The sequence below is a fragment of the Lipophrys pholis genome (assembly GCF_963383615.2).
Source record: "Lipophrys pholis genome assembly, chromosome: 19".
NCBI classification, from domain to species: domain Eukaryota; kingdom Metazoa; phylum Chordata; class Actinopteri; order Blenniiformes; family Blenniidae; genus Lipophrys; species Lipophrys pholis.
In genome coordinates, this window is record NC_137647.1 from 25906193 (window position 1) to 25929414 (window position 23222).

General features: G+C 44.5%; 1 protein-coding gene across 2 annotated transcripts in view; it reads right to left on the minus strand.

Annotated features, from left to right (window-relative positions):
- rgs9a (regulator of G protein signaling 9a) overlaps positions 1–22464 on the minus strand; it is a 38390-nt gene extending 15926 nt beyond the window's left edge. The window contains exons 1-5 of one of the 2 annotated variants that reach the window (XM_080486907.1): positions 22291–22464; positions 15756–15852; positions 1747–1797; positions 1560–1666; positions 974–1025 (exon numbers count right to left, since the gene is read on the minus strand). In XM_080486907.1, coding sequence (XP_080343033.1) covers positions 974–1025; positions 1560–1666; positions 1747–1797; positions 15756–15852; positions 22291–22359 — 376 coding nt within the window. In that variant the 5' untranslated portion in view covers positions 22360–22464. The remainder of the gene's footprint in view (positions 1–973; positions 1026–1559; positions 1667–1746; positions 1798–15755; positions 15853–22290) is intronic. The other variant, XM_080486908.1, reaches the window with a different exon arrangement.
- Between the last annotated feature and the right edge of the window lie 758 nt (positions 22465–23222).

The window sequence follows — 23222 nt, forward strand, 5'->3', positions numbered from 1 at the left end:
CCCTCCATCCCTCCATCCATCCATCCATCCATCCCTCCATCCATCCCTCCCTCCATCCATCCCTCCATCCCTCCATCCATCCATCCCTCCATCCATCCCTCCCTCCATCCATCCATCCATCCCTCCATCCAGCCATCCCTCCCTCCATTCATCCCTCCATCCATCCCTCCATCCATCCATCCATCCCTCCATCCATCCCTCCATCCATCCTTCCATCCATCCCTCCATCCATCCATCCATCCCTCCATCCATCCCTCCCTCCATCCATCCCTCCATCCCTCCATCCATCCATCCATCCCTCCATCCATCCATCCATCCATCCATCCATCCCTCCATCCATCCCTCCATCCATCCTTCCATCCATCCCTCCATCCATCCATCCCTCCATCCCTCCATCCATCCATCCATCCATCCCTCCATCCATCCCTCCCTCCATCCATCCCTCCATCCCTCCATCCATCCATCCATCCATCCATCCCTCCATCCATCCATCCATCCCTCCATCCATCCCTCCCTCCATCCATCCCTCCATCCCTCCATCCATCCATCACAGGACAAACACACTGAGATAAACAACCACACACACTCACATTCCCACCTAGGGGCAGTTTAGGGTCACCAATTTGTCTAACATGTTTTTGAACTGTAGGAGGAACCCGGAGTCCCTGGAAGAAACCCCCACACAAGGAGAACAACTTCACATGAAGAGGCCCGGCTGATATTTGAACCCAGACGCTCACTGTGAGGCAAAAGCGCCAACGACTGCACCACCGTGCCACCACCCTGTTGTTTTATGTCCAGTAATATTTTTAAAAAGAGGCAATCCACTAGAAGCAGTCACTACTTTTATTAACAAATGTATAAAAATTATATATTTTTGGTCAATTTCATGGTCGTATTGGACTTTTAGGGGCCTAGTTTTGGCCCCAGACCTGATGTTTAACACCCTGGTCTGCAGTCATACTATACCCACCATAATCTGAGTCCTCTGCAACCCATTTCTCTGTAGGCCAGAAATATGGAGTCTGAAAAAAGAGCAGCCATCTTTATTCAAACTGTAAACATGAAAAATTACTTTATTTGTATAAAATATGTTCAATAATAACAGATGTCAAAGGACTTTCAAAACAAACTGGGACAGTGTCAGTAGATTTGACTAATATTCCAACTTTATATAATTATACATTATAATTTCATACTGTCTTCTCTTTGATAGTCTTCTGACTTTAACGCTGGAAAACTATATGTTTGATTCCAATGATAATTGCTCTCTGTTTACCAGTCGGTCTCCATCTGGGATGGAGACCCTCCTCTATGGTCATGACCGAAAGAATGAGATCTCAGACACAAGCAGCCACAATAAGGTTTCTCTGTAGCGTGGAGGGCGACAGAGTTCAGCCACCTGGGAGAGACTCAAAGTGGAACCACTCCTCCTCAGTGAGCAGATTATCATCTTTAAAATTAGCAACAGTTCTATTTTTGGAGATCTGTTCCTTGGCTTCTGTCTCACTTCCATGATTAATTTGACTGTAATCCTAATCAGGTGGTTTTGGATTTACCTGGAAGCGGTACAGAGTGGTGTCATTGCACATGACCAGCTTCTTATGGTTCTCCAGAGGGTAGACGTATCCATAAGCCACCAACATGGTGCCAAAGGCTTCAGCCTCTGGACCGGACAGACAGAGAAGGAACCCGTTGAGACACTCAGAATTCTGCTACACCTTTTCAAGAGTTTGAAGAGTTTACCTTCTGCTGTAGTTTTCATCTTGTTGACGATCCAGGATATTATGTCTTTACCTGTGAAGGACATGGACATGGAGAGAGGTGGGACCAGAATTAGAAACACTGTGAAGACTTTGCATGCAAATTCATTAACTTGAGGTCTGGGACCCTCTTCAGGGGTGCTGTGGGTCAGTGTGGGGACGTCAGGATTTGTCAAGCACAAATTAGTTTTTCATTATTCAAACAAAACCAGAACAAGACACTTTTCGCACTTCAGAACAGACCTGAGAAACTCCTTTCTGCTTTTTCACATTATTGAGCGTTTAGGGAGTTTGGCTACCCTTTAAAGTTGAGCTTAGAGAGAGAGTCTGCAGCAGGGGTCTCAAACTCAGTTTGCCTTGGGGCCCCTGCAGGTATGGTCATGTCATGAGAGGGCCGTTCCACTTCAACATTCAAATATGACAAAAAAGTGCAACATATCAGGAATTCTACTTCTTTTTCAATCCCAAACAATCTAACATGCTGAAGTAAAAAAAAATACAATTAGGTCACTAATTGTTAAAAATTAATTTAACAGGGCAAAATGACTTTCCCTTACTTTGAAAAATTATCTTGCATTCTTTGCGATCAACCCAGAAATGCAACTTTTGAACACATCTGTAGGTTCAGTTTCTTGCCAGACATAGATGAGGCACATACAACATATCACACTGAACTGCAAAACACAATTATAGAACTTTTCTTTTATTAGAAGCAGTTTTACGGGTTAAAAAAATACCGTGTAATGCATAAGAAAGAAAACCACTTCTTTTTTGTTTTTTGTTTTTTTTACCCCAAATCCCTTCTTCCTTCCCTCCCACCCTCGTGTACCACCCACAGGAGAGCAATTATCAGTGCATAACGGTTAAGGACATATCAATGATACAAAGTACATTTAAATAATACACGAAATACAAAAAACAAGAAAAAAACCACACCAAAAAACAAACAAAGAAAGAAACCCCTGAAAAAAAAGGGGGGGGGGGGGGGTGAAGGTTGAGGGTGTTTCCAGCTCAGCAGAATAAGTCGCCCGAGGCTGTAAGGGGGTACCAAACAGGGCTAAGAGAGGATCAGGTGTATTAGTTGTGTTGAATGCTGCACCAAAGGACTTAGAAATGTCAGACCAAAATGTGGCAAGCCTGGGACAGAAAGAAAACATGTGGGAGTGGTCAGCTGGAGATCGCTTGCTTCTATTACCGGAGGCGGTTACATTGGGGTAAATCCGAGACAGCTTCAGGTTACTGTAATGGACTCTGTGTAACAACTTTACATTTCAAGAGGCCATGCCTCGTGCAGATTGAGGAGGAGTGAACCAACTTTAAGACACTTTGCAGTAATCCGTAGATAATGGGGTCTTGAGCTCCCGCTCCAAGACTCCCTTGGGCCCAAAACTGGGCTGTCACTGATAGAATTAATCAGACTGTAGATGCTGGAGATCTGCCGTTTCTTTTCAGGGTCCAGAGCCAGAAATGAGTCTACAACGCCTTCAGGGGGGCGACTGGGGAATTTCAGGTTCTGGTTACAAATAAAATACCTTATCTGAAAAAAACTAAATAGGTGGGATTTAGGTAAATCAAATTTTGTTTGAAGTTCAGTAAAGGACATAAACCCTTTGTCACACCAAGACTTAAAGGTTAAATCGGTGCTAGAAGGTAGAAAAGGATGGTTGTCCACAATGGGGGCGAGGTCTGAAGCTCTATGGAGCAAATGAGGAAAAGCCTGGGCTTTCCTCATTTGAATCCAAATTCTAATGGAGTTTGTGATCCCTGGGTTTGAGGTGAAGTTGGAAGCTGTTAAAGGGACTTGAGAGCAAAGCAAAGAGCGATCATTTCGAAGAGGTTAGTTCCATATTAACCCAAGTGGGGCAGCTCTCATCAGGTATGTTGTTAGACCAGTATAAGAGTTTATGGATATTACAAGACCAGTAATAATGCAAGAAATTAGGCAGAGCCAGGCCGCCAAGCGTTTTGGGGAGGTGTAATACTGATCTCCTGATGCGCAGACTTTTATTGCCCCATAGGAAAGAACTCATTAATTGATCGAGTGATCTAAAAAAAGACTTCTTAATAAAGACGGGGATATGCGAAAAAAGATATAAAAACTTGGGTAAAATGACCATTTGAACCAAATTAACTCTGCCCACTAAGGGTAATGGAAGGTTAGCCCATCTATCAAAATCAAGCTTACATCTTTCAAGGAGGAGAGAGAAATGTATTGAGAAAAGTTGATCAGTTGAATTAGTAATAACCCCCCCCCAAACATCTAAATCCAGACAAGGCATATTTAAAAGGGTAAAACGTCCGGGGTATAGGGTTAGGGTTAGGGTTAGGGTTAGGGTTAGGGTTAGGGTTAGGGTTAGGGTTCGGGTTCGGGTTAGGGTTAGGGTTAGGGTTAGGGTTAGGGTTAGCGTTAGGGTAAGGGTTAGCATTAGGGTTAGCATTAGGGTTAGCGTTAGGGTTAGCATTAGGGTTAGCATTAGGGTTAGGGTTAGGGTTAGGGTTAGGGGTATAGTTTTGGCTGCAGTATTGATCTGAAGAATTTCGTTCTGGTTGAGATTCATTTTTTAATCAGAATAGAACCCAAATTTGTCAAGGATATCGAGAACCATGGGCAGAGAAGTAGTCGCTTTGAGATGTCTTTTGATGTGATTTAGCGCTTTACAAATAAAATTGAATTGAATTGAATTGAATTGAATTGGATAGGTACAAGAGGAGATCATCGGCATATAACGATTGCTTGTGAACTTTTCCCACACAAGTTAAGCCCTCAAACCCATCTTCCTGACGTAGCCAGATAGCTAGAGGCTCAATGACTAGGGCAAACAAGAGGGGGGAACAAGGGCAGCCCTGCCTAGTTCCTCGGTAGAGGGAGAATTGGATATACTGGGAGCCATTTGTATGTACTGAGGTGACTGGGCTAGCATAAAGCAATTTAATCCAGGAAATAAACTCCAAATTTCTGCAAAATAAAATAAAGATATTTCCATTCCACCCTGTCGAAGGCCTTCTCCGCATCTAGTGAAATAATTATTTCAGGGAAACTCAAACTCTCTCGAGTTAATGATGTTTTAGAGCCTCGTTGTTTTATAGAATGAAGGTCTTCCCAGCATGAATCCTGTTTGATCAATTGAGATTATGTTGGATAGGACCTGCTGTGAACGTTGGGGGAGGGTCTTTGACAGGATGTTCAGGTCCACATTTAGAAGGGAGATTGGCCTATAACTGCCACAAAGAAGAGGGTCTTTGTCACTCTTATGGAGAAGAGAAATCGAGGCCTCCGACAGGGTGGGGGGCAGGCCACCCTCAGAAAATAACTCGTGATACATTCTCTGAAGGACTGGTGCTATGGAGGTGGAAAATAACTTAAAATATTCAACAGTAAACCCATCAGGGCCGGGTGTTTTTCCCATTCTGCAGTGAGACGATAGCTTCCTGCACCTCCTTGGCCTGCCCAATTCACTACTCAAGTCTCTATTCATTTAGGGGAAGACAATATTATCGAGGGGGTTAGCGAGAGATCCCATACATCTGTAGGGAGCTGTGAGGAGTAGAGACCTCAGTAAAATTGACAAATATGTTATTAATCTCCACAGGATCTGAGGAAACTTCACCGGTTGTGGATTTGATCTTCGGGATCAGTCTGGATGGCGTCGCCACGCGTGCCTGATGAGCTTCCTGCCTTAAATTGAACCTACATTGTCTGACTGGAGGCGACAAGGGAAATGAATGTGGACAGATACGGGGGCGTGGTCTGAGATGACAATACTATGATATTCACATGAATTTATGTGTGAGAAAAAATAATTATCTAAGAGAAAAAATCAATCGGAGAGTATGAGTGGTGAACGTGAGAAAAGAATGAAAAACGTTTGTCTGGTTGGGATTGAGCTCTCCACGTGTCGACCAGACCTAAACTGATTGTATATGAACCGAGAGCTTTAGCTGACGTAGATAGTGCCTGAGGGTTAGATCCTCATCTAACCCTCAGGCACTGAGGGTTAGATGAGGATCGAAATCGAAATCGAAATCGAAATCGAAATCGAAATCGAAATCGAAATCGAAATCGACGCCAATAATTAAATAGTGCTTGTCAACTTTAGGAAGAGAAGAAAAAAAGGTTGAAATGAATTTATCGTCATCCTATTAGGTGAATAACCGCTGGCCATTATCACAGGTAGGACACACTATCTACCAGAAATAATTACAAATCAGCCATTGTGGTCTTCTATAGAATCTGATCATTCAAACGGAACACTCTTATCTATGAGAATAGCTCCGCCTCTTGCCCTTGCTGAGAATTTAGAATGGAATACACCCCCCATCCATGGTCACCTGATCCTGGTCACCTCTGAGGAGCGGAGGTGAGTTTCATGAAGAAAGACAATCTCACCCCTGAGTTGCTTTAAGTGTGTCATTACCTTGTTAAGTTGAACAGACTGGTTGACACCCTTCAGATTCCAGGAGATAAAGCAAAGATTCCCTGTGTCATCATATGGAAAGACCGTGTACACAAGAAGCAGTACCTTCTCAGTTCTGACACGATTCCTGAGCCAAAGCAAAACGGGAGAAAACAGATAACAAAAACTATGGCCCTGTAAATATACAAAAGAAAGAAAAATACACCATGACAGCCTCTCCACATTCCTCCCACACCCCACCTTCTAATACCTACACAATTATATAACTTTTAACAGTTTTAACAGGTTTTTTAACTCAGCAAAAATGATTTTCAGTTACTTTGAATTATCTTGCATAGTTTAACCTCGCAATCAACAATCCAAGTAATGCAATCCTTGTCCTTGACAGATTTGTACCTCTGTTTTATTACTTGTAGTAAAGAAAAGTTTCTCACACAGATATGTGCTCCCAAAAAGACAGACTACCCTACCACACTTTGGACAGCTCTGGGAAGGATGGAGCGAATTCTCTCAGAAACTCTTCAGTCTTGCTGCTTTTCCATCTGCATCTCTGAATTTACTTTTCAGTTCGCTGTTACACTGCAAGTGGCTCATTCTCCACATCAGCTGAGAAGGGGTCTGCAAACACCTGGAAAGTGTCACAATGGACCTTAAAATCACCAAAATGCAGGTCAAATTCCTGCAGGAGGCTTTCAACAGCATCACCACTGAATGCTGCACCTCCTCCACAAGAGAACTTTGGTTTGTACCCTGGCGTAAGCTGCTGTGAGGAGCTGACCAGGACCCTGCAGCTTCAGGTTAAGGATGTTCAGCTCCCGTGTGGTGTCAACTAAGAATGCAAGGTCCATGACCCATTGTGGATCCTCTAATTCAGGGACAGTCCTTCTGCCATCCTCCATGAATCTCTTCACCTCAAATCTTAACTCAAATAATCTCTTGAGGACATTTTCTCTGCTCAGCCAGCGTACCTCAGTAAAATACAGCACATCACCATATGCTGATTCAATTTCCTCTAAATAAGTCAGAAATTGGCGAAGCTGTAAACTCCTGGACTTCTTGAACTTTTTTATAAATAAGGTTGTGAGCACTAGGGCTCTTATCAGCCCTCCCTCTGTAGGCATGTCTAACCATGTTTCTTGCTCAGCTTTATTCTGTCAGTTTGAGCCTGTCACACTCGCTAACTTGGAAAAGGTGGTCAGTCAAATGAAGCCCGCTGGTTCACCGTTTGATCCTATTTCCCCACGCCTGTTCAAAGATGTGTTTCCCACAATAGCACCCTTTGCTTTGCATTGCGTTAATGGTTGCTTGGCGAATGGGGCGGTGCCTGCAAGTTTCAAACACGCTGTTGTTCAGCCATTAACTAAAAAACCGGGCCTAAATTCTAACGACCCTTCTAATTTCCAAGCTCCCATTTTTGTCCAAAATTTTGGAGAAAATTGTTTTCATTCAGATGAAGTCATTCTTGGATGAACATGAGATCCCAGAGGTTTTTCAGTCTGGTTTTAAGAACCTCCACAGTACTGAGTCAGCTTTATTAAGGGTTTTTAATGACATTTTAATGTTGAATGATTCTGGCCATACTGTGGCTCTGGTGCTGTTGGACCTAACTGCTGCGTTCGATACAGTCGACCATGAAATCCTCCTGTATCGCTTTGAAAATCTGGTTGGCATTCGGGGATGTGCCTTAAAATGGTTCAGATCCTATTTAACAGGGAGGAGTTTCTGTGTTAAAGTTGGGGATTGTGTTTCCTCCACAGCCCCCCTGTCGTATGGAGTACCGCAAGGGTCCATCCTTGGTCCTCTCCTGTTTTCACTGTACCTGCTCCCGCTAGGATCTGTTCTCCGTAGATTTGGGGTGTCATTTCACTTGTATGCTGATGACAGCCAAATCTATGTGCCCCTGAAGCGTGAGAATGCTTTCAGTGCCACTCAACTTTTGGAGTGTATTGAAGCAATCAAATCCTGGATGTCTGCTAACTTTTTACATTTTAATGACAGAAAGACTGAAGTCCTCCTAGTGGGGCCGAGCGCTTCTGGTACTGCCGCCCCGGTGAACCGAGGATCGCTGACACAGTTTGTCAATTTGTTTCTAATCTGGGAGTAAAGATGGATCAACATTTTAAATTTGACAAACAGATCAGTGCTGTGGTGAAGGCCAGTTTTTTCCATCTGAGGCAACTCGCAAAGATAAAATCCTCACTTTCAAAACATCATTTTGAAATCCTGATTCATGCTTTTGTCACGACACGGCTGGACTATTGCAACGCCCTGTACACCGGCACCAGTCAGTCCTTACTGACACGCCTGCAGCTGGTCCAGAACGCTGCGGCTGGTTCAGAACCCTGCAGCTGGTTCAGAACGCTGCAGCTGGTTCAGAACCCTGCAGCTGGTTCAGAACGCTGCAGCGCCTTTTGACTGGCTCACGAAAGCATGATCATATTTCACCCGTCCTCTCTTCTCTGCACTGGCTCCCAGTACAATTTAGAATTGATTTTAAAATTCTGTTATTTGTTTTTAAATGTCTTAATGACCTTGCCCCTCGTTACCTGTCCGACCTGCTCGTGTCGTACTCCCCAGCACGTTCACTCAGGTCAGCTGACCAAGCGTTGCTTTCGGTCCCCCAGACGCATCGCAAACTAAGAGGAGACGGAGCGTTTTCTGTGGTTGGTCCCAAACTGTGGAATGAGCTTCCTCTGTTCATTAGACAGGCTGAACTATGGAATGAGCTTCCTCTGTTCATTAGACAGGCTGAACTGTGGAATGAGCTTCCTCTGTTCATTAGACAGGCTGAACTATGGAATGAGCTTCCTCTGTTCATTAGACAGGCTGACTCCCTTCATGTTTTTAAATCACATCTTAAAACACGCATGTTCTCTTTGGCTTTTAACCAGTGTTGAAGTTGACTTTTACTGCTCTAAGTGTATTCTGTGCTGCCACTGTATTGTTGTATTTATAATTGTATTTTTATATTGTTGTACAGCACTTTGGTCAACTGAGTTGTTTTTAATAGTGCTTTATAAATACATTGGATTGGATTGGATTGGATTGGACGTGATGTCATTTATACATTTCAGGACAACGGACATCACATGTTCATATTTGAGGCATTTGCTGCTCAGTGTTTGTTGGTGAATGATGCAGTCAGGTCTCTGTGGGAACGTCTCAATAGTCCCTCCTAACTCCTTACCTATCGACTTTACCTTAACCCCTGGATGACATCACGGGGTTAAGGAAAGGTGTTAGGAGGCTTCCTAAAGGAGTTAGTGAAGGTGTTAGGAGGCTTCCTAAAGGAGTTAAGGAAAGGTGTTAGGAGGCTTCCTAAAGGAGTTAGTGAAAGGTGTTAGGAGGCTTCCTAAAGGAGTTAGTGAAAGGTGTTAGGAGGCTTCCTAAAGGAGTTAGTGAAAGGTGTTAGGAAGCTTCCTAAAGGAGTTAGTGAAAGGTGTTAGGAGGCTTCCTAAAGGAGTTAGTGAAAGGTGTTAGGAGGCTTCCTAAAGGAGTTAGTGAAAGGTGTTAAGAGGCTTCCTAAAGGAGTTAAGGAAAGGTGTTAGGAGAAAACAGAAATCGGGTCGTTTCCCGTTTCCAGAAACGCGTTTCTTAAGCAAAACTCGGGAAATAAAATAGCTCCCGTTTTTTGTTTCCCAATATCAAATCGAAAAACGAAAATCAGATGGTTTCCGGATTTTTGTTTTCCAACATCAAAACAGGACCAGAAGGTACACGGACCCGTCCGGCCCTCATCACAGCCATACAACAATTATGACCATCAGCCATGGCGCCACCTGCTGAGAACAGGAAGTGCGTGGAAATACCAAGGAATGTTTGAAACTGACCTAATGCCAGACGGTAAATCCAATTTATCTGACAAAGGGTGAGGTAATAGAAAAAGGATTGATGAGTGAAAGTTATCAAAATCTCTAGCAAAAGTAAGGGGGCGTGGCCACAACCACCCCACAAAGTTGAAAGTGCAGTATAAACTGCTTTAACACTGTCAGATTGGCCTCAAAGTGGAAACAGTGCATCAGAGTTCCGTCCTCAACAGAACTACATGATGTCCCTCAGTCATAATGCCATTTGGGGGCGTGGCATGGGTCACACATGCCATGAAAGAGGAAGTGCAATGTAAATAGCCTGAACATGGTCAGGTGACCTCAAACGTGACACATTGCATCAGAGTCCGGCCCTCATCACAACCTTACCATGACTCTCAGTGGAAACGCCATCTGAGGGCATGGCCATGGCCAAGAACGCCATGGAAAAGGAAGTGCAACCCAGAGAACCTACACATGATTAGTTTGACCTCAAACGTGACACATTGCATCAGAGTCCGGCCCTCATCACAGCTCAACAACAATTATGACCATCAGCCATGGCGCCACCTGCTGAGAACAGGAAGTGGGATATACATGCTCAGATCGCGCTCTAACTTCACACGTCCACGTCTGATCACAGTCAAAAGACGGTCCCAACCATCAGGCATAATGCACTTGCATTAGCATAGATGGCAATTAGCATGTGCACTGACATTATCATACACTGTGAGGCTGAGAAAGATGAGACGGACAGAAGAGTCAGGTCACCAGCAGCATGACAGTTCACCTGTCAAACATTTCTTACCTGTGTCACTGCACGTCCTCTTTTAACACTTCCCCGTCACCAACACCCCCCACCCTCACCGACACCCCCCACCCTCACCAACACCCCCCCACCCTCACAGACACCCCCCACCCTCACCAACACGTCCAACCCTCAACAACACCCCCCACCCTCACCGACACCCCCCACCCTCACCAACACCCCCCCACCCTCACAAACACCCCCCACCCTCACCAACACCCCCCCACCCTCACAGACACCCCCCACCCTCACCAACACGTCCAACCCTCAACAACACCCCCCACCCACACCGACACCCCCCACCATCACCGACACCCCCAACCATCACCGACACCCCCAACCCTCACCAACACACCCCACCCTCACCGACACCCCCAACCATCACCGACACCCCCAACCCTCACAGACACCCCCCACCCTCACCAACACCCCCCACCCTCACCAACACCCCCCACCCTCACCGACACGTCCAACCCTCAACGACACCCCCCACCCACAACGGCACCCCCCACCCTCACTGACACCCCCCACCCTCACCAACACGTCCAACCCTCAACGACACCCCCCACCCACACCGACACCCCCCACCCTCACTGACACCCCCCACCCTCACCAACACGTCCAACCCTCAATGACACCCCCCACCCACACCGACACCCCCCACCCTCACTGACACCCCCCCACCCTCACCAACACGTCCAACCCTCAACGACACCCCCCACCCACACCGACACCCCCCACCATCACCGACACGTCCAACCCTCAACGACACCCCCCACCCTCACCAACACCCCCCACCCTCACCGACACGTCCAACCCTCAACGACACCCCCGACCCTCAACGACACCCCCCACCCACACCGACACCCCCCACCATCACCGACACGTCCAACCCTCAACGACACCCCCACCCTCACCGACACGTCCAACCCTCACCAACACGTCCAACCCTCAACGACACCCCCACCCTCACCGACACGTCCAACCCTCACCAACACGTCCAACCCTCAACGACACCCCCCACCCTCACCGACACGTCCAACCCTCACCAACACGTCCAACCCTCAACGACACCCCCCACCCTCACCAACACGTCCAACCCTCACCGACACGTCCAACCCTCACCGACACCCCCCCTCTATTCTAGTTGAGAGAGCTTCTCTCCAGGTCCACACCACAACCAGCAAATTAGCATGTTCATTTGCATAAACGCTGATTAACATACATGCTAGCATTAGCATCCATGCTGACTAGCATACGGGCTAATGTTAGCATCCACGTTCATTAGCGTTCATGCTCATTAGCATACAGGCCAACGTTACAACCACTGACACAACCTTTGGGCACTACGCCACCTGCTGGATACAGGAAGTGAGGTGTACGTGCTCCGTTATGCTGAAACGTTACAGATTGCATGAGACTCCACATCTGATCACAGCTATAAGATGTTTACATCGATCAGGCATAACGCCACCAACGACATGCGAGGGGGTGCGAGGAACACTGCTTGACGCTTTAATTACTTTTAATTCTCGCCACGGTCTCGCCCCAGGTCATATCATTGATCTGCTGACCCCATACGAGCCTACTTACAGAACATGTTTCCTCAGGTGGATCCTCTCTGGTCATTTCAAAGTCGAAGCTTAAATCTAAGACCCTGCCTGCCTGAAGAGAGGAGGCTTGGGAAATCAATGACTTCTTTTAAATCACTTCTAAAAACACACTTTTAAAGACTTGCTTTTACTTCAAATTTACCTTTTACTTGTTTTAATGTTTCATTGGTTTATTTTTATTCAGAATTATGCCCTGTTTATTTTATATGTCTCTCTGTTTAGCCACCTAGGCCTTTGGTGTGTTGTCATCGGTAATTAGTTTTAGTTTTTTACCGTTGATGCACTTTTAGGCTCTATTCCTAAAGGTGCTGTATAATTATTATCGTTATCATCATTAAACTTTACTCAATTCAGAATGCCTCTTTGTTAGTACTATGAAACTAAACTGTGGCTCGGTTGGTCAGTTGGTCTCCCAATTGGAAGGCTGCAGGTTCAATGCCACATCACCTGTCCACATGTCAAAGTGTCCTTGAGTCAGACGCTTAACCCCAAATGGATGGACCAGGTCCTTTGCATGGCAGCTGCCTCCATTGGAGTGTGAATGTGTGAGTGAATGGGTGAATGTGATTAACAATGTAAAACACTTTGGGACTGCTCAAGCAGTTTAAAAGCACTACATAAGTGAAATCCATTTAGTTATAATACAATTTGATCAGTTGATCATCATTTAACACATGATGTTCAAAGTGTGGACTCAAATATAATTGACATCCTGAACATCCATTTGTAAAAACACAGAGGACTGAAAGAGCTGCAGATTAATTACATGTACAAACACTCAGAGTTTGATGTGTTCACCAGGATCTGTTTCTCACATTAGTGGAGATTGGCCATCCTTCAGTCCATGGTGGGCTTGGCTGGTGTGACCTACTGCCCCCACCCCCACCCCCGGTCTTACACCAGATTAAAAGTCCACTTTGGATCTCAACAAAGTCTTTATTTCTCATCCAATTGTGGGCTGCCTGATTTAGCCACTGTCAGCAGCTTAGGCAGCCTGTCAGCATTTGTCTGAGCTTCACTTGAGGAGTTTAACTTGAGGAAAGTCTGCTGAGCTGTGGATTCAAACCCCGACTACCAAGGTCATCAGGAGAGCTGCTAGAATTCCTGAAAGAAACTGAAGCAACAGGGAACCTTTGTCTTCAGTCATCTAATGTTTTTAAGGACGTCTTTGCAATGTCTTTGATATCTGATGAGGAGGGTCCCGAGAAGGAGTGTTGGTGTGAGCTGGAGTGTGGAGAGCTGAGTGGAGAGAGACAATGGAGCTGAAGAACGTGCTGGGAGTCAGCGGCGACAACCTTCTTGTTTAGTTCCGGTGCGTTTACAGGAACCGTTCCTTTCCTTTAGTAAAGTGTTAGAAGACAAATGTTGCTCCAAAACCACCAGAGCATCCAGTAGCTGGACCAGTAGTTGGTCTGGTTTCAACTACAGGAGCTGACGGCTGTCTGCACAGAAAGGGGGCGGGGCCACAAGACCGTATCCGAGCTGGTGCACGGTGCGCCCCTGTTGAGCTTGCGCCCGGGGCAGCTGCCCACTTTGCCCAGAGTAAAATCTAATAGATAATTAGAATAGATGTGATGATGAAACTTTCAGTTCAAAAATGTGGGATGAAGTATGGATAAGAGCACGGCTGTGTGCAAAATATCAACAAAGAATTCCAGTCTTTGTATCAGCTCGACACCCAACATGTGGCCACCAGGGAACTATACTATAGTTATTAACATCGGACATTATCTGACATTTGAACTACAAGCAACTGTGAACATTACAAGTTTGTTGTATAAATGTATAATGTAGAAGTCTACTTAATACCAATTCTTAATATTCAGTTTAAAAAACTAATTTTTTGCTTTGTGATTAATTAATCGTAAATATCCAAATTACTTAGTTGGATTTTTTTTTTAATTAAGTCTCACGACTATTTTAAATATTCTTATTATATTGATGTTTGCAAGTCAGACGCTTTTTTTTGTTTTCCTTTGGGACGAGTTCGCTCTGAAAAATTTGTACATTTGAGGAAAAATTCACAGAAATTTGCCACTTTCCTCCAAATATCCGACTTCCTGATGAGTTTTCAGTTTTGCCATAAGAGAGTTTTTTGTTTGTCGTGGCCTGTTACACATCACGTCTGTCGATTTTCGTAGCTTTCGGTGAAACGGGATTCTCGGGCTACCTTTCTCCAATCTTGCAGGTGGCGCCATTGAGCCATTTCACAAGTCCCATGTGTAACTCCTTCAAATTATTGACATTTTCGCCGGGCCTGACAAGTTTGCAAAGGTTTGCAAAAAGTAATAATAATGATAATAATAATGTTCAGAAGCAGTAAGCAACCCTTAAGATAAGATAAGATAAGATAAGATATCCTTTATTTATCTGACATGTGGAGAAATGTGCAGTGGTACAACAGGATAGTAAAGAGAAAGAAACACACATAGCAGAAACTAAAAAAGCAGATAAAAAATACAATATAATAAAAATATACACACGGTGCCTATAAGTGTGGACATGTACAGAATATGGGGGTGGATGTATTTTACATAGTAAATACGTTTTTCTAATTTATTATTGTTATTGGACCACTTCTTGCACTTAATAGTCAGAATTATGTGATTTAATGTGATTATTTCAGCATCCATGGGCAAATGATGAGGGATGGACCGTGGGAGAAGGACGTCTCCAGTTTGTATCAAAAAATATATATAAAAATTGACTATGAATTTTAACAATTTATTTTCTGCATATAAAAAAAATCTCAACATTGAATTTCAGCTTTTTTCTGACTTTTTTCTCGAAGTGCATGATTTATAATTTTCTTTAACTGCCGAAAAAAAACTATTCTTGAGTGGCCCTCAGGTATTTCCTTGTTTTCTCTGATTTCTTTGTAAAGCACTGTGTTTGAAAGGTGCTCTATAAATACATTTGCCTTGTACTCTCTCATATTATAGCCTGTAACTGTCTCAGCTGTTACACAAACCGTATCTGATGATAACTTTCTCTATACAATTGAACTTTCCACTTTATTAAGTGAACTTTGGTTTTTAATGAAGTGAATATTTTTTTTATTCTCATGTAATAGTTGTTTTCTCTCATAAAGTGCAGGATTCACAAGTTACCAATCTATTGTGTATTTATTTAATGGTAACTCATGTCTTAATGTTTGTTTTATCTGAAAGTGCTGAACGATCTTTATCAGCCCCTTTGCAGTGATCAGAGATTTTTCATCTGAAATATTTACATAAATTTCACAAATCCTTCTAGCAGATGCTTCATCTCAGTGGTTTTTATGTGTTATATATAATGAAACAAGCTCATGCACAGAGAACAGACGTGTAAACTGTGTGTGGATGTCTGACCTGCGATGACATGGGGGATGGTGGTGACGTTCAGTTTCTGCTCCGATCCTTTAATCCCATTTTTGGGATCCTGCATCTCCACTACAAAGACCTCCACCTGGAAGGAGACCGACAGACATTGTCACTCATTTAAAGGACATTCATTTTCATTTTATTGCACTTTGTAATTATTAGAACATTTTGTAACAGGAAACACTGTGGAAGAGGTTGTTCTTCACCGCCGGTCCTGCCATGCAACAAAACACTTTAGAATACCTTTTTTCTACTTTGTTTCTGCTGAGTCTGAACAGAAGACATTCTGAATCCCATGCTGTGACACTAGTTATATTTGACTCTTCCTCTGTTTAACTCTCAATGCTTTCCCTCTGATCCATTTCCAAAAGATGTATGGGACATAAACCACATTATTTGTCTATTGGTGTGGATGGATTTGATACAAATCCAAAGAATAGTGGAAAATGTATGTGTACTGTTTATTTCAAATGAACAAGTACAGTACATCTCTACATGGAGTTTTTGCAATTGTCCAATTAGTTTGAAAAGCAGCTCATTCAACATTACTGTCAGTTTGTCGACCCTGTAGGTCTGAAGGATCCTGTCAGGATGTGAACCTCCACTGAGGCCCTGGTTACACGACAACGTTTCACGTGACAACACCTAATCTGCTAAAATAAGAGACAACCTCATACAAAAACATGCACCGAGGGTCCCTGAGCAAGACCCTCGGCCCCCCCGGCTCCCCCTGAAGGCTGCTCTGTGTGCCTGCGACCAATGGGTCAGTCGGTCAAATATTGCCCCAAGGGGAGCAATACAGTTGTTAAAAAAAACCAAAACAAAAAAACGTTCCATTTACAGTTAAAAATGTTGAATTGTTGATCCAGTAGAATCTGTCACGCTATCTGTCCCTTCAGCTGAGAAAGGTTGAGTTTCCAAAGTCTCCACTTGGTAAGATAACCAGGATTGAACTCGAAAAATGGGAATGAGAAGTAGAGCGCTGCTTCCAGTGGAGCTTCAGGATGAGCTCAGAACGTTCTGACGAGAGCTCTTAATGACAAACAGCTAACACAGATTTCAACAGAAATAAAACCACCAAAGAAAAGACAACAGATTCACAATAACCCCCTGGCAAAACAGCTCAAATGAATGAAACCACTAAAAGAATGAAATACTATGAAAATAGCAAAGAATAATAAAACTACTGAAACAAGCCAGAGTCAAACAGCTTATAAAGAAACATCTTAGAAATCCACTGTGAGGCTTCTAAACCCACTGAGATAGGGATTACATGTGCATGTTCTAATTGTGTGTAAGTTTAATAAACACAACATTAAATGATCAAAGTTTATGTAAATAGAGAAAAATCCAGATACAAATGAAAGCAGAGTCTCCATCATGTCGTAGTATTTTGGAGGCGATACGATCCTCGCCCTCAGAGGAGCTTTAAACTGGGCGAGGAGGCGGATTCACTGTTCAAAACTTTGACGGCAAATAAAAACAGAACCGCTCTACGACTGAAAATGATATTCTGGATTATTGAGGAGGAGAGTCTCCTCTGTCATTTAATAGGTTTCTGAAGTCGATAGATATTCGCGCTCAGAGTAGTTAGCGTTTGCAAATCTTATTTTGAAAGGCAAACTGTGGACTTCCTGTCTGATTTAGGTCAGGGGTCCCAGCATGTGGTTTGTAGGGCTCCATGAGACCAACAATTCAGTTTGGGTTTGATCTCACTACGACATTCCTACAGGCCGTGGTCGCCGTTTTGGTTTTTCTAGGTGGCGCTAGAGAGTCATTTTAGCACTCTGGGCTTAATCCTTACATTTCCTTAATTCTTTGGCCAGTCCTGATGAGCGTGCCAAATGTGGTGTGTTTATATGCAAGTTTGCTGCAAAAAACTAATATTAATAACAATAATAATAAGAAGAAACATGACAAATACAATAGGGTCCTGGCCTCCAGGCCTCCAGGTCCTGGCCTCCAGGCCTCTAGGTCCTGGCCTCCAGGTCCTGGCCTCCAGGTCCTGGCCTCCAGGCCTCCAGGTCCGGGCCTCCAGGTCCAGGCCTCCAGGTCCAGGCATCCAGGTCCAGGCCTCCAGGTCCAGGCCTCCAGGTCCTGGCCTCCAGGTCCAGGCCTCCAGGTCCAGGCCTTAAGGCCTCCAGGTCCTGGCCTCCAGGCCTCCAGGTCCTGGCCTCCAGGCCTCCAGGTCCGGGCCTCCAGGTCCAGGCCTCCAGGTCCTGGCCTCCAGGTCCTGGCCTCCAGGTCCAGGCCTCCAGGTCCAGGCCTTAAGGCCTCCAGGTCCTGGCCTCCAGGTCCTGGCCTCCAGGCCTCCAGGTCCAGGCCTCCAGGTCCTGGCCTCCAGGTCCAGGCCTCCAGGTCCAGGCCTCCAGGTCCTGGCCTCCAGGTCCAGGCCTCCAGGTCCAGGCCTCCAGGCCTCCTGAGGCTTGGGCCTTTCGGCTCGGTCTCTAATTATTTATGAATGTTTATGAGATGTTGAATCTTTGTTTTTATTCAGGAATGTATTTTGTGGCTCCAGATGAATTGTATTGGTACAAAATGATCAAATCCAGAGCTGTCGTCTTCAGGTGATAGTTTGAAGTGTACTATCTACAACATTTAGTGGTTACCAAGGTGACCATGACAAACAGTGATGGGTGAGGCACCAAAACTCCTCGAATGTGCAGTGAAACAATATGAATGCATCAGTTCATTGCTGTTTCTATATTTTATTGAACTGAATTCATCATCAATTAAGTGAAAATTACTTCAGGTTGAAGACAGAAGTCAAACACAAGCCTTTATTCCTGCAGGCATGATGACGGATTCACATGAGGATTAATCCTCATCTGGCAAAAAAAGCTTTTTGTTGAGGTTTTTTTTTATTGATTTTATTTCAACAAAAAGAAGAACAAACACAAAAAGCCATTTAACCCCCCAACCCAGGATTATACAGCAATAATAAAGAAAAGAAAAGGAGTAAATGAGTGAAAAGGAATAAAATACAAAAACACCGATAAATTTAAAAAAGCTAAATCAACACAAGATGAAATATAAAGCTAAATGTTCTGACCAAACAAATAAGAGCATATAACACGTTGTTTCCAGCTTATGAGCACAACGGATTGGAGCAACCAGTCATGAGTAATGGTGTCCTGGACGTCCCAGGATTGGGATTATAGGAAGGGTCGTCCCTTTAAAAGAAAGTTCCTTCCTCAAACCTTCTGTTAGATCCTCAAGGACATATAGTCACTATATACGTTCACTAACAACTCAGAGTTTCCCTTTAAAACAGCCTGGAGCCTTTCCTTCAATTTAGAATAAAATAAATGATCAATAATCTGTAGATCTAACAACGGTTCAGGCGTCTCACTCTGTTCAGCTCACACAATCTCACTCTCTGTATCAGGGGACAAAGCTGGAGCTTCCGTTAGCTCCAGCATTAGCATTATCTGGAGTGTCTGTTTCCAGTAAAGAGCATCCAGATGATAGAGCATCTGCCTCCCTGTAACATGCAGATTATAGAGCACCTTCCTCCCTGTAACACCCAGATATAGAGCATCTTGCTCCCTGTAACATCCAGATTATAGAGCATCTTCCTCCAAATGGATGAAACTTCAACTAACATCCAGATTATAGAGCATCTTCCTCCAAATGGATGAAACTTCAACTAACATCCAGATTATAGAGCACCGTCCGCCCTGTAACATCCAGATTAGAGAGCACCTCACTCCCGGTAACATCCAGATTATAGAGCATCTTCCGCCCTGTAACATCCAGATTATAGAGCAGCTTCCACCCTGTAACATCCAGATTATAGAGCAGCTTCCACCCTGTAACATCCAGATTATAGAGCATCTTCCGCCCTGTAACATCCAGATTATAGAGCAGCTTCCACCCTGTAACATCCAGATTATAAAGCATCTTCCTCCAAATGGATGAAACTTCAACTAACATCCAGATTATAGAGCATCTTTCTCCCTGTAACTTCCAGATTATAGAGCATATTCCTCCCTGTAACACCCATATTATAGAGCACCTTCTTCCCCATAACATCCAAATTATAGAGCACCGTCCTCCCGGTAACATCCAGATTATAGAGCATCTTCCGCCCTGTAACATCCAAATTATAGAGCATCTTCCTCAAAATTGATGAAACTTCAACTAACATCCAGATTATAGAGCATCTTCCTCCAAATGGATGAGACTTCAACTAACATCCTGTCATGCCCTCCACTTCCTCAACCTAATTTGGTCCGTTGGCACCATCTGGTGGCCTCCCTGCCTCATTGGCCTGACCTCACCTCCAATCACCTCAACTGCTTCCAGCTGTGACGGGGAGTGGCCTCCCCACCTGCACCTCTACATAAACACCGGCTGACCACTAACCGCTGCCAAACCATAAAACTACCTCGTTCTGACCCTCCTCGTCGCTGGATTCCCCTCTACCTCCTGCCCGTCTGGAACAACGATCCCCTCTACTCTTCCCACTCATCAGCCGATCCTCCCCACTCCTGTGCCAGACTCCTCCGTCCGTCCTCTTTGGCTGTGATTCGTTTTGCGTTGGTACTCTATGTTTTATGCTGTTAGTTTAGCCCCCCAGAGTCTGCTTAGTTGCTTTACTTTTCCTGTAACTTTTCCGTCAGTAGCTTCCTGATCGTTTTCTGTTTAAGTTTTAGTATTAGTTTTGCCTTAGTAGTTTGTTTGTTTTTCTCTCGACTCTTCTTTTGGTTCAAATAAATCAGTGAACTAAATTTTGTGTCTCCTGTTTTGCCGTCTGCGCCTGAGCCTCAGTTCCGTCTCATGACACATCCAGATTATAGAGCATCTTTCTCCCTGTAACATCCAGATTATAGAGCACCTTCCTCCCTGTAACATCCAGATTATAGAGCATCTTCCTCCTCTAATTGACGTACGGAGGAATCACTCTTGTTCACAAAGATCTGATGGTTCACTGTTTTCACATTGTTACTACACGATATTTCAAAGTAACTTCCCAACATTAGCAGGTACTTTTTTTGCATTTTCTTGTAAAATAATTCTCCACCGGAATTCAAAAAGAACTTAAGCCCTGTAATAAAGTATATTGAACAAACACTTTTTTTGTCTCTTCCATAGTACACATTAAAAGTAATATTCTCTACAAGTTACTGGAAAATACAAAACATTTTATTTTAGAAATAATCAAAAAAAGACCTTAAACAAACTCATCAAACATTCTTTACTAATTTGCTCATCTTGTGAACTCTTGTTTGTTGCTGTCTCATACCCAGACAGTACGTATAAAGTTTAGTGTTTACTGGATAGAGCAGCACCTGACATGCTGCAGAATAGCGGGTCTGTTTGCTTCAAGGTCGTTAATCTGGGTTCAGTTCAGTAAGAGCTGTTAAACACACAGTGAACAAGAGCAATCACAGCTTTCTGAAGGTTGATCTGTACTTCCAGATCGCCTCACAAATATACAGCCTGAAATCTATCGGTGCCAGCAGACAGACAGGCAGACAGACAGACAGGCAGACAGACAGACAGGCAGACAGACAGACAGACAGACAGACAGACAGACAAGCAGACAGGCAGACAGACAGACAGACAGACAGGCAGACAGGCAGACAGACAGACAGACAGACAGACAGACAGACAGACAGGCAGACAGACAGACAGACAGACAGACAGACAGGCAGACAGACAGACAGACAGACAGGCAGACAGACAGACAGACAGACAGACAGACAGACAGACAAGCAGACAGGCAGACAGACAGACAGACAGACAGACAGACAGGCAGACAGGCAGACAGGCAGGCAGGCAGGCAGACAGACAGACAGGCAGACAGACAGGCAGGAAGACAGACAGACAGACAGACAGACAGACAGGCAGACAGACAGACAGACAGACAGGCGCCAATGATTGGTGGGAACAAGCGATTGTCACACAGGAACAGTTGTAACACACTGACCGTTTACATCTGGCCTATGAAGGAAATATTTTCTTCAGGGATTAAGTGCAAACGAGCAACACTGAGATGTAAGAGGACCTTTTCTTTTAAAGAGCAGGAGGAGCTGAAGGACAACCAGGGTGGAGACATGGCACCATGAATGCTTTTTCCCTGTTTTTATGTCCAACATATATTTATGTGTATCACTTATGACTTCAATGGTACAAGGAGTGATATTTGCTCCTCCTAACAGAGCCAGAGAATTAAAAGTGAATCTCTGCCAGCGTGAGGTCAGCTCACACAGCGGAACACTTCGGACCACAGTGACGCTGAAAGCTAATTGGCTTTAAAGTAGAATTAGAGATTATCTCTACAGAGCTCCAGCTCTTCTGCTGGCAGACACATCATGTTAGGATCTCATACCAAGACACATGTCAACAGTGAACACGTCACACTTTTTATCCTCTATAACAGAAATGAGTGAAACTAAATGCAGAAATTAACTCATGCTCAGAATTTAAAACTTATTTGAACTGTTTTTCTTCAAACTTTCAGATTGGAGATGTAATGAGGCCACAAGGCCGTGAGACGGTGAAGTGGCGCTCTCACCTTCTTGAGGCAGTGGATCCGGGGTCTGACATGTTGGGTCCGGTCTGGACGGGCGCTTCTGATGGTCATCTCTGCTGCAGGACCAGGACTAGGACCAGGACCAGGACCAAATTACTGTGTGAAGGAGTGGGTGCTGATGTGGTTTGTCCCGTCTGGCAGGTGGAGCTGAATGACAGACCTGGATGGACATGAGGGGAGGGACCGAGTCGTCCACCAATCAGCTGCAGGACATTTTCCCACAGTGAAAACCTCCACAGGGGAATTCACACAATAGAAGAGAAGAGGAGAGGAGAGGAGAGGAGTGAAGAGGAGAGGAGAGAGGTTTTGGTTTTAAAAGTCCCTTTATTAAAACATTTACTGAACAACCGTCACCAACAGACTCATCAAAAGAGTTTCCTTAATCAAAAACTAATATTTAAATCCTCGTCCCCCCACCGAACACAAAACCCCCCCACAGCCCAAATCTCCTGAAAGGCTTCACATTGTCCCTCATCCTGTAATAAGTGTGTTCTACCCTCAGTCTGGCTTTCAGCAGACCCTGCAGAACCAGGACCACCCTCAGTCTGGCTTTCAGCAGACCCTGCAGAACCAGGACCACCCTCAGTCTGGCTTTCAGCAGACCCTGCAGAACCGGGACCACCTCCACACTGCCCACACCTTGAGTCTTGTTCTTGCGGGTCAACCAAATGGCCGCCTGAGCAGTGGCAGACAGGAAGTTAATCATCGTTTGAACACTTTTCTTCTTTATTCAGTTTTTGGGACCAAATATAAATAAAATGAGAGAAAACGCCTCTCCAAACCCCTGAAACCACTTTTATACAAGATCAACCAGTGCTGACAGTCGTGGACATTGTGAAAACAAATGAAATAAAGTTTCTGTCTCAGTGCAAAAAAGACGCTCCTCCCCCACCCCTGGATCCAGGTGTGCACCG